The sequence below is a fragment of the Myotis davidii genome, unplaced genomic scaffold (assembly GCF_000327345.1).
Source record: "Myotis davidii unplaced genomic scaffold, ASM32734v1 scaffold528, whole genome shotgun sequence".
Lineage (NCBI taxonomy): Eukaryota > Metazoa > Chordata > Mammalia > Chiroptera > Vespertilionidae > Myotis > Myotis davidii.
Genome location: NW_006299388.1, coordinates 62,984 through 74,811, shown reverse-complemented (window position 1 = coordinate 74,811; position 11,828 = coordinate 62,984). Strand labels below are relative to the sequence as shown.

The following is an 11,828-nucleotide window of genomic DNA, read 5'->3' as shown; positions in this document are numbered from 1 at the left end:
TCTTTCTAATAGGGAATACAGGACAAGGAAGTTTGTGATAAGAGCCTTATAAGTGACACAAAACTTACATGTTCAAAGAAAATGTCACATCTGGCTGGGTAATTAGAGGAATTTTCAGGGAAAAAAGTTGACATTTGAGCCAAAGGGAAGATGTAAGGGAGAACATTCCAGGCAAAGGGAATGGAATAGCAAAAATCTTAAGGCAGGTTCAGAAACCTAAAAATAGTTCATTTTGGATGGAACATGGTTTGTTTGAAATGCTGGAAGATGAGTCTAGAGAGCATGGTTAAATCCAGATGCGAATTTGTATTACACTTGATGGGCCACTGGGAGCACTAGCAAGTCTTTGAGTAGAGGCATAACCTGATGATACCATTACAAGCAATTTTGAGATAGTGAGTGCGGTGGATTTAAGGAGTGAGAACAAGAGGCAAGGGAGGCCAGTTAAGAATCTATTTCAATGATCAAGACAAGATAATAAGAACCTAACTGTTGACTGTGGAAGTGGAAATTTAAAGGGCAAATGTGAGAGACATTTGAAAGAATTATGATTATGTTAGCCTAACAAGATAGACAGGAGGAAGCATCCACCTTTTTCTTCTGAGTGTCTTTTTCCTCCACAGTTTCATAAGTTCTAGTAAGCCTGAGTGACATTTTTCAATCTCTCTACCATGGCATTTAGCATTGGTTAAAGGGCTTTTATCTCGTATGATTTCATTCTAAATAGGTAACAAAGAGGTAGCTCTGGTATTGTAGTAAATAGATTCACACAGTTAACTGTTGCTGGAAGAAGCAATATGGGGTTGGGCCCAGAAATGGGCTGAGAGTAAGCAATAGTAAAGATGAGTTAAAAATTTCCGCTGAAACCGGTTTGGCTCAGTGGATAGAGCATCGGCCTGAGGACTGAAGGGTCCCAGGTTCGAGTCCGGTCAAGGGCATGTACCTGGGTTGCGGGCACATCCCCAGTAGGAGATGTGCAGGAGGCAGCTGATGGATGTTTCTCTCTCATATATGTTTCTAACTCTCTATCTTTCTCCCTTCCTCTCTGTAAAAAATCAATAAAAAATATATATTTAAAAAAAATTTCCACCTTTTTAAAAAGCCCTATGGCCTCTCTTTTACACACACACACACACACACACACACACACATACACACACACACACACACACACACTAAACCTTCAATTATCTGAATTTTTTCCTACAACACCTTTTCATCCATGTTGTCCATATCTGTGCAAAGCCCCATGTTCTCAGAGCTCCCATCTGAAGAACAAGTGTCACTGATGGAATGGCTGGATGTGCTCCCCCCGCACCCTTCTCTGAGTAACATTTAGATAACTGGGGCCCTCAACATCATAGTCCAAATGTCTGACATGAGAAATAATCATGCAGCTAGAGCTGCAGTGAGGTGAAAGTAAGGTGACAGGGATATTTTGAGTACTTATTCTAATGGTGACATTTGGCTCTGGCTTCCTCCTATTCCTTCCAGTCTCATTGGAATATCTATGATGGGCCTCTTTCAAAGGAGATAAAATAAGCTTGGGAGAATCTTCTGAAGTAATTCTGCAGAAGAGAAACAAAAAATATCCAAAACATTCCTCTGGACTAGTTAATCCTTTTGTGATTGCTTGTTCCCACCTCCTTTTTATTATTTCTCCTTTATAGTTTTCACTGTTGCTATGCTTTTTATGTGTTCAATGTTCAACATCTTTTGAAGAGTACCTTGAACTCTTTGGAGAGCATGTGCTATATAAATACAATAAAGCAAGGAATAAACAATATGTCTAGTTTTACAAGAGTAAGCTTTACTATTTCTGATAATATGAGATCTACCCCTCACTCGGTACTAGCCTGAAGCGTAGGTACGTGGTATATTCTGAGGAGTATCAAATAGATCTCCCTGCCCTAAAATAGCTCACCCACTACCTAAAATCCCAGATTAATGATACTTTTTTTTAATTTGGGCCTTGAAGATTTCTTTTCCAAGAATTCCTCATTAAAATGAAAACAACACAGAGGGAGGTGAGTAGATGGGTAATGATTTAACCTTAGTTCCCTTTACATTAACCCATCATTCCTACTAAACACATTTTTCACATTCCAACTTTTTCCATGCCTTTGTTCATGCTATTCTTCCAGAGGTAATGTGAAATACAACATAAATTATAAAATTAACTTACACTTTCACAAGTCTCTCATTTGATATCTAAATCCAAGCTTACTCATTATTTTTCAAAGGATTTATTTTTTTCCAATGCAAAAAGAATAACAGGTTTATTATAGAAAATTTGAAAAAGGCAGGAAGATAGCAAGAAGAAACAATTATCAATCATAGTTCTACCACCTAAAGAACAACAGTTGTTAAGTGTGGTCATGCTCATTCTTTAAACAAACCTTAGGTCCCATTTCTGATGTGACTCTTTCCTTAAACTTCCTCCTCCAGACCTTCCCTATAATGCTTATACTACTCTCTTGTACCAGTTAGTTAACTTGGTGTGTGTCTTGTGTTTCCAATTGGATTGTTAGATCCTTGAAGACTGAATCCATGAGTTACACTTGATAATTTATCCCAAAACACCTAGTACATTGGACTCAATATTTGTTGACTGATTTAACCTAAATGAATACAAACCACTTCAGAAAGGATATAAAATAGGCCAAGTCATGAAAGTTAAAGCTTTCAGGTCACCTGGTTGATGACTATTGCTTTGCTGTTCCTGAAAGTCTTGAAAGCCTATTGAAATAGCCTTTTTCCTCAGACCAAAGTGAATAAGCAGCAGACTGATTAAGAGTGAGGATTTACTCAAAGATTATCTAAATAAGGCATAAAGGCATGAGAAAGAAGTGGGGTAGGGAAGAAGGAAGGGAGAGAGGAGAGGAGAGGAGAGCAGAGAAGAGAGGAGAAGGGAGGAGAGCAGAGGGGAGGGGAGGAGAGCAGAGGGGAGGGGAGGGAAAGGGAGGGGAGGAGAGTAAAGGAAAGGGGAGGAAAGTGGAGGAAAGAGGAAGGGAGGGGAGGGGTGGGGAGAAGAGAAGAGAAGAGAAGAGAAGAGAAGAGAAGAGAAGAGAAGAGAAGAGAAGAGAAGAGAAGAGGAGAGGGAGATGAAAGAGAGATGAGAAAGGGGTAGATAGAGCATATAGTCTAGTGTTCAATCCAGTATGTGATTTGCCTCCAGCACCGTATACAGGATCCCATCCACTTGTTCTGAGTCAAACCCGATCTCACGAAGCTCCAAGTGAGGGAGGACAGAAGTAAGGAGATAGCTGACGTGGATACGCAGCCGCGTAAGCTTTGCCAAAGCCCTGTATGATGGAGTGAGGGGGCAGGAGAAGAGATGACATGAAGTCATTAGCCAACAGAACAAAATGAAGCTCCTTAAAAATGGGCCTACATTTCTCAACAATTATGTTTCCATTAGCTACAAAGAAAGAAGAAAGCACAATGCCACCAAGCACAGGGAGACTGGCTGCAGCTCTCTAAGAAGTAATTCCTCAGTCCTTGGTGGCCTATGAATTGATTCAGACTTCCTCCCTTATTTATGACCAGTAACTGGGGTCCTAAGGGATGCTTCCCATTAGCACTCACAAGCTGATAACTAAACCCTAGTAATTAACCTTTCTAGGTCATCTCCCTCTGGGGTCCGGTAGGAGACCTGAGCCTTCTGCAGCACTTCCAGGTGTGTCTCTGTCTCCTTCAGTTTCTCTTTTAGTTCTTGCTTTTCCTCTTTGGTTCTTTCCAGCTCAGCTTTCAGAATCTGGAATTCAGCTTGGCGATAACCCATGTGTTTTTTGCTCCAATATAAGCCTTCCGTTTCCTGGGTACTGTAGGTCACCAATTCATGTTGAACTTTCTTGAATTCAGAATGCCAGTGATTCCTCTCCTGTTCCAGCTCCTCCACCTACAGTCCAAGAAACAGAAATTCAATGACTCCACATGCTACAAGAGTGGCAAAAATTGTCCCTAATATATTCACTTAGTGATTCCTCTGTACATATTCCTCTACTTATGGACCTTTTCAATCACAAAATATACGAGGGAAGCCCATTAGGGTTCACCCAATCTGAAACATACCACAGAATAATTCAATGGCTTATTATGTTTAAAGGCCTCAGAATATGAATTCATCAGAGCTCCAACTCTCAGGTCCCTTGGTTTCAATTACAGTGGGGCCTTGACTTACGAGTTTAATTCGTTCCGAGACCGAGCTTGTTAAGGAGCGTGTTAAGGAGCTCATTAACTCAAATTACTCGATCAACTCAATGCAAAAAATCGGCCGAGAGACAGCTGGTATCTCAAAAAACTCGTTAGTCAGGACACTCGTAAGTCAAGGCCCCACTGTATCTTTTATTCCTAGTGGTAAGGTGCTGCCCTAACCTTTTTTAAAAAAATATATTTTATTGATTTTTTACAGAGAGGAAGGGAGAGAGATAGAAACATCGATCAGCTGCCTCCTGCACATCTCCTACTGGGGATGTGCCCGCAACCCAGGTACATGCCCTTGACCGGAATCGAACCTGGGACCTTTCAGTCCGCAGGCCGGCGTTCTATCCACTGAGCCAAACCGGTTTCGGCGTGCCCTAACCTTTTGCTGGAACAGATTCCTTTCCGCTAGAACACGTTCCAATTTTTCTGTGGTTCTTTTCAGTTCTTCCAACTCTCTTTGGTTCTTCAACTTTGGTGTATTATGACCTCCACTTTCCTCATAGCCTTTTCCTTTCTCCCCAGTGGCTGCAGAAGGACTTGTAGCAGAAGCCACAGTAGGATAAGGCATTGGGTTCCAGGATTCAGCTGCTTTTCTTCTCTCGGCAAGCTCCTCTCGGTTAAAAGGGATCAGTTGAATGGGAGCTCCTGAATCTCGAACGCCTTTTGCAACACCAACAACAGCTACAAAAGGTCCCTTGTTTACTTCTTCTTTGTTTATGTTTGTGGTACCTCTGTTAGATTCTTCTGCTACCAATCTTGGCATCTGATCTTCTAATTCTTCAGGGAGCAGGGATCCCTGATGTTCTTGGGCTCCCGAATACAGAACTGAAGCCTCCCTACTTTGACTGGTACTTTTGCTTGCATCTGGGTATTCTGGGGAAAGATATGGTGGTGTGCTTCTCTCAGAACTGGATTTATCATGGCTGTTCTCTCCTTCTGGGTAGGCAACAGCTGCCTCTACCCTCCTATAAGAGCCAGGCATGGAATAATCTAGAGGTGTTGTCATCTCATTCTGGAGCCTTCTTCGTTTCTCCACAGGTTCCTCACCTAGGATCCATTTGTACTTACTGTAACAAGAGGAAATTAAGCAGTCAAAATATAGGCTAAATATATTCTTATCTTATAGAGCCCCTCTTCAAATTTCCCATATTAAAACTGACTCTAGCTGTTAGCCACAGCTCATTTCAGGTTAGCAATACAAGTTTACCCCCAAACCCCTACCCCTTCACTTATGTAGATTGCTGAGATAGTAATTGGTCTTAAGAGAGAGATGAAATCAAAAGATATGAAGAGTCAGCATCTGGATATAACAGGACCAGGTTGACCTTGGTAAGAATTCTGAAAATAGGATTAAAACCAGCCTGACTTAGAAGTTTCAGAAATGCAATACAAGGAAGGAAAACAACAAAAAAATACGCATGCAAAATCCTTTAATATGAGAATGGGTAAAAAAAAATATATAAAGAAAATAAAAAAGGCCATAAAAAGCTTAGGGAGTATGTGGAGGAGAACCGAGCCAGCTTGTTAATTTTAAAGGGTCACAAAAACCTTCCAGTATCAAAGACTTACGCACATTTTTTATATTGCAATGAACACCATACAATTCCTTTACCAGCCAACTGGATTGTGGCTATTGCCCATTATTCACTTGTAAAAGTTAATTGAAACATAGGGCCCTGGTCATAAACAAAGAAACTGAAACAGCCAATTCAAGTCATTTTTCCCTATTGCAGAAGAATCCCCTTGTTGGGGTAAACAGGCACTCCCAGGATGGTGACCTCAATCACCTTCCATTTCTGGCTGCTATATGCTCTAAAGGTTGAAGGAACAAACAACTGGCACCAATGAAATCCATAGATAATTTTATGTCATGCGGCAGGATGGACCCCTATTTTTATCCTTATAACTCTTCTGCTGTCCCTGCAGAAAACCAGGAAATTTCAAGGTAAAGATCGACTTTCAAATTTTCAATGAGAGTCAAGTCATAGTATTTCAAGGCTGCTTGTATTTCTCTGCAATTTCTGAGAACATCTATAAGATATCTCAAGCCTTAGCTCTTGTAACACCCCGAATGTTCTTCAAAACTAGTGTTCACCAGAAATAAAACTGGTCTGCCATTTTAATAGATCTTCTTGTGTCAGTCTTAGTGGGAAAGCAAAAGCATTTAGGGGCTATGTAAAAACAAATGTATCCATCTTTAAATGCATTTTAGGGCCACTGCAGATTGTCCATTTAGCTATAGTACTGAGGAAGATAGTGAAACAATCAGTTTGTAAGTACAAAAAAAGAGTAAATGATACCAGAAAACAAAGTTTTATGAAAGGCAATGAATGTCAAAAATTTTCTTCCTTCTCTTCATTTTCCAATTTCTTTTTTTTTTTACCTTGAATAATCTTTGGCTGGTATTTTATTTAAGGAGAACAAAACTTCCAATTACACAATATATGTCATTCTCTAGTAAAGCAATTTTAGGCAATGAAAAATTAGGCAATCCATATCTGTCCTATGGATTTCTTTCATTATAGGTATTTTCATTTAATTTAAAATAATCAAAGAACTAGTCATCTTGCCTTGTTTGTATTTTCATTTACCAATTTCTTTTTTTAAATTGTTTTATTGCTTAAAGTATTACAAAGAGTATTATATACGTCTCCTTTTCTTCATTTTCCAATTTCTAAGTATTCTGTCCTTAAATCTCTTCTATACCTACAATTTTTTCCTTTGGTAATTTCATACAGTCTCTTGGTTATAACCTCTGAACAGTAACTCCCAAGTCATTCCACAAGCCCTGATCTCCACTACTGGATTTCCAAAGGCCTGTTACACATTTTTCCCCGGAAAGTCCTACTGATATCTCTCTCAATATGTATAAAATCGATCTTTCATTTTTATCTAGCTCCCTTCTCTCACCTCCAGATCACCCACTGCCAAATTAATCTTCCTAAGTAAGGTATTGCTCTAATTATGTCACTCCCATATTTGAAATCTTTAATCATTGCTTCCATGTCTAAGGCCAGCTCAAATGCCACTTCTGAATTCCTAGAGCATGTCTAAGTCTAGCTCAAATGGTACTTTTGAATTACTATAGCACTTTAGCCCTCTCTTACATCTATCACTTTTTACCATGTATGTGCAAGTATGTGTGCATGTGTGTATGTATATATCACAGGTTCCCTACTAAAGTATGAGCTCCTTGACAGAAGGAAGCTTGAGTAACTGTGCTAGATGGGAATGAGGGGACAAAAACTTTGCATGTAAGAGCCAATAAAAAAGAAAGTATTGTTTGAAGGAGATAAAAATAAATGGATTTTACTTATTGGCTCTGTAAATACTTATTAGTTTTATAAGTAAAGGTTCTTCCCTCTAGGAATCAATTGTTATTCTAAACCTGTATTCACTCATTTAGTAAAGATTAATTTTGAGTTTACATACTAGGAATTCTTTTCCAACTACATAGTTCTTTTGCACGTTCTTTCTTCTTTTTGTCACCTTCCTCCAGTGTTGTCTGCAAAGAAGCCAGCTGATACTTTGATAAGAGACTGCACTGAGGTAAGCGCTGCGTGAGGGAGTGCGCGCAAGAAACACTTCCTGGGTAAACAAGCAGAAATTTCTTTAAAGAGTAGAAGCTTTGAAGGGAGAGGAGTGGCATACACTTTCTGGTCCATGCCTTCCCTTCCTCTCCAGATGCCTGTGGACCTGGATGCCCTGTCCCCAGAGGAGAGGCGGGCACGGTTCCGCAAACGTGAGGCCCAGCTCCGAGGGAAGGAGGAGGCGCAGCCAGAGCTTCTTGACAACTTTGATGTGGAGCGGTACAAGCAGTTTTGGACCAAGCAGTGATCATACCCACAAGCTGCCCTGGCTCAGGATGCTGTAGAAGGGGAGGGCATTCATCTTTAAATTGAGTGTCAGGATTTAAAAAAAAAAGAGAGAGAGACTGCACTGAATCTGTAGCTCAATTTGGGAAATATTATCATCTTAACAGCATTAAATCTGATCTACAAATATGAAATGGCTTTTCATTTATTTAGGTCTTATTTAACCTCATTCAACAATATTTTGTAGTTTTCATTATACAAAGTTTTGCTTGCACTTTGTTAAATATATTCTTAAATATTTTATTTTTCAAACTATAAATGCAATTGTTTTCTTAATTTCTGTTGTTCTTTTCAAAGAACCAACTTTTGGTTTCACTGATTTTCTCTATTGTTTTTCAATTCTCTATTTCATTTCCATTCTGATTTTATTTCCTTTTTTCTGCTTGATTTGGGTTTAACTTGCTCTGTGTAGTTTCTTAAGGTGGAAGTTTAAGTTGTTAATTTGAGATCTTATTTTAATTTTAATATAACCCTGTATAATTTTCCCTCTGAGGGTAAGGGAGAGAGGGATAGAAATATCATCCCATAAGTGTTGAGATATTTTGTTTTCATTTTTATCTTCTCAAGATATTTTTAAATTCCTCTTGTGATCTACTCTTTTACTCATTTGCTATTTTTGGAGTGTGTTATTTAATTTGTGAATTTTCCAAATTTTCTTCTATTGTTGATTTCTAATTTAATTCCATTATATTTGGAGAATATCCTTTTATGATATCAATCCTTTTAAACTTATTGAGGCTTGTTTTATGGTCTAACATATGCTCTATCCTAGATTATATTCCATGTGCACTTGAAAAGAATATAAGTTGCACTGTTTGGGGGTGAAATGTTCTGTATATAACACCTTCATTTTCTTAAGATACTTTTTAAGATTCTTGGTTGACAGTTTTTCTTTCAGTACTTTGAATATGTCATCCCACTCCCTTCTGGTCCCCATTGTTTCTGATGAGAAGTCTGGTATTATTCTTAGTAGGATTCTCTTGTACATGATGCGTACTTTTTTCTCTCTGCTTTCAAGATTTTCTCTTTGCCTTTGGCTTTCAATATTTTCACTATGATATGTCTGACTGTGAATATCTTTGTGAATTCTATTTTTAATTATTTGAGTTTTTTGGATGTGTAGGCTAAAAGATTTAAGTAAAATTTGGGAGTTTTCAACCATTATTTCTTGACTATTTTCCTACTTCTCCCCTCATCTCCTTTTTGTACTCCTATTTTGCATATGTTGAAGCACTTAATGGTGTCCTACATTTCTGTGAGACTGTCCATTTTTTCATTTTTTCTCTCTGTTCTTAGCATAATCTATAATTAATATATCTTCAAGTTTGCCGATTCTTCTGCCAAATTTCATGTGCTGTTGAGTCCTTTTAGTAAAATTTTCATGTTAGTTATTATAATTTTCACCTCCAGAATTTCCATTGGGTTCTTTTTCTTTTTTTTAATGTTTTTATTTATTTCAGAGAGAGAAAGAGAATCATCAATCTGCTGACTCCTTATGACCCCCACTGGGAATCAAGCCCACAACCCAGGCATGTGCCCTGACCAGAAATCTAACCATGACCTCCTGGTTCATTGGTCAACCCTCAACCACTGAGTCACACTGGGTTCGTCAAGAGCAGTTTCTATTGCCTGCTTCTTTTGTCCCTATGTTCATGTCACACTTTCCTGTTCCTTTGCATGTTTCATAATTTTTTTGTTGATAACTGGATATTTAAGATAATATAGTATAGCAACTCTGGATACTAATCCTACCTCCCTGAATGGTTTATTTGTTTGTTTGGTTGTTTATTTAGTGACTTGGTTGAACTGACTCCATGAAATCTATTTCTCCTGCAGCATTCTGCTCAGATTTCTTCTTGATTTTTATCTTTTACCTGACAACCTTGGAGTCACCCCTGGGTCAGCATAGTCCACTTATTGGTCAAAGGTTGTGCTTAAGCCCTGATAGCTAGTAAGATTTTCACTGGATGTATGTGTGGCCTAGCAACTGTTATCACAGTTAAAGAAATTTATGTTTTTACCCAACTTTCATCCAGGTAGTATAGTAGTTTGAATTTTCCCTATCCAATAATTACTGAGAAGGCACAGCCTTGAGCATGTGCATAGTCTTCCAGATTACCGAGGGTATGTGCAATTTAACTTTTAGCTTGGCTTCCTAGGAGTTGCCCCTGGGTCAGAGTACCTTATTGTTCAGCCAGTGGTTGGTTAAAAGTTGTGTGTAAGGCCCTAGTGCCATTGAGGCTCCTGCTCTTTGTTGTTTGGTTGGTGTGAGGCTTGGGGACTGCTTATGTACACCTTATGTCCTGATCTGATTGTTTCAAAGAGTGTAGCCTTGTGCTTATGCATAGTCTTCCTAACCCCTAGGATTGACTGTGACCCCAAGATAGCTCTTCTTAACTACCTTTTTTCCCTTGGTTCTCTGTTTCTAAACATCTAATTGTTCAACTCTTTTGCTTATTGTAACTTGTATTATGGAGCTATGAGTAGCCTCTCAATTGTTCTCTACCATAATTTCCTTTATTTTTTATAATGCCCTTAGGAATGGAATTCTCCATGATCTGTTATAGGTAATGTGCATTCTTGCAGGGAGAGCTAAGGAGTTCTTCATCTTTAAGGCCTGTCTCTCTCCCTAAGGAAAAGGTGGGAATAAGGAAAGTGGCCCACTTCTCCAAGAGTGAAATCTTTTTATATTAACAGGTGCTGGGATGGTTTTTTGTTTGTTCCTTCTGGCATAAACCCCTGTCCTACAAGCAAGCTGGGATAGGAGTAATAGCCCATGCCTTGAGTACTTTCACCATGAGTTGGGGCTGGATGGGGGAAGAGAAAGCTAGCTAGGAGAAGAGACCCAGTCTTTCTTGGGTCTGTCCAGAATAGAGCTTCTGCAAGACAGAACTGGGGGATATGAGAAATGTCAGAGGCCTGACCCTCTCAAGTAAAACCATAGTGGTAGAGTAGGAGCCAGGAGAAGATAAAGACTCCAACTTCTTGACCACACCCACCTGTATTAGAGCTCCTAGAGTAATTTTAATAAAACATAGCTTGGAGGAGGATGGGAACAGGCTAAATGCCAAAGACTCTTGCTGTTCTTTCTGAGATTTAATAAATTTCCTGAATAAATGTTTCTCCATTATCTGTATGTCCCTAAGGCAATTTCCAGGAACTTAGAATGATTGTTTTGTTTTAATAACTTCTTCCAGTTAAATGGTTATTTGTTGATGAATGTGCCCACTACACTCCTCATTTCTCCATTTTGGAAATCTCTCTCAAAGAATCTATTTTAAAATGTGAATACTGGCCCCTGAATCAACTTATTCATTAGAAAAAATTGTTCTTTTATTTCTATCTCATATTTGTTGTTTCAAATATTCCTTTAAACATACTAGAATGTCTCTCCTTTCCTTCCACTATTACAATATAATTTGGATTTTTTTGGTTATCCTCTTAAACACAAAATAATTAGCTTTTGACATATAACTTACTCAAAGGCTTTCTAAATATATAAATAAAATACAGCCACCAATTCTCTTCTTTGTACATATGTTTATGACTACTTTAGACCTTATTTTGTAGTACATGAAACCTAGAATGTATTGAGGATAACTACATATAAAACTTTGACTATCATAAGCTCTTTCATCTTTGACTCCATCATTGCCTTAGAATACTGTCTTTCATACAGTAAACACTCAAATATATGCAGAATGAGTGAACAGAAAGGGATGATTTACATTAAGAGAAATGTTCTCT

The 11,828-nt window shown here is 38.5% G+C and overlaps 1 protein-coding gene across 2 annotated transcripts in view; it reads right to left on the bottom strand.

Annotated features, from left to right (window-relative positions):
* Positions 1 to 3,060: 3,060 nt before the first annotated feature.
* Positions 3,061 to 11,828, bottom strand: part of MORC4 (MORC family CW-type zinc finger 4) — a 65,357-nt gene continuing 56,589 nt past the window's right edge. Inside the window, exons 11-13 of one of the 2 annotated variants that reach the window (XM_015571202.1) lie at positions 4,586 to 5,273; positions 3,618 to 3,901; positions 3,061 to 3,305 (exon numbers count right to left, since the gene is read on the bottom strand). In XM_015571202.1, the coding sequence (XP_015426688.1) occupies positions 3,152 to 3,305; positions 3,618 to 3,901; positions 4,586 to 5,273 (1,126 nt within the window). In that variant the 3' untranslated portion in view covers positions 3,061 to 3,151. The remainder of the gene's footprint in view (positions 3,306 to 3,617; positions 3,902 to 4,585; positions 5,274 to 11,828) is intronic. The other variant, XM_006774831.1, reaches the window with a different exon arrangement.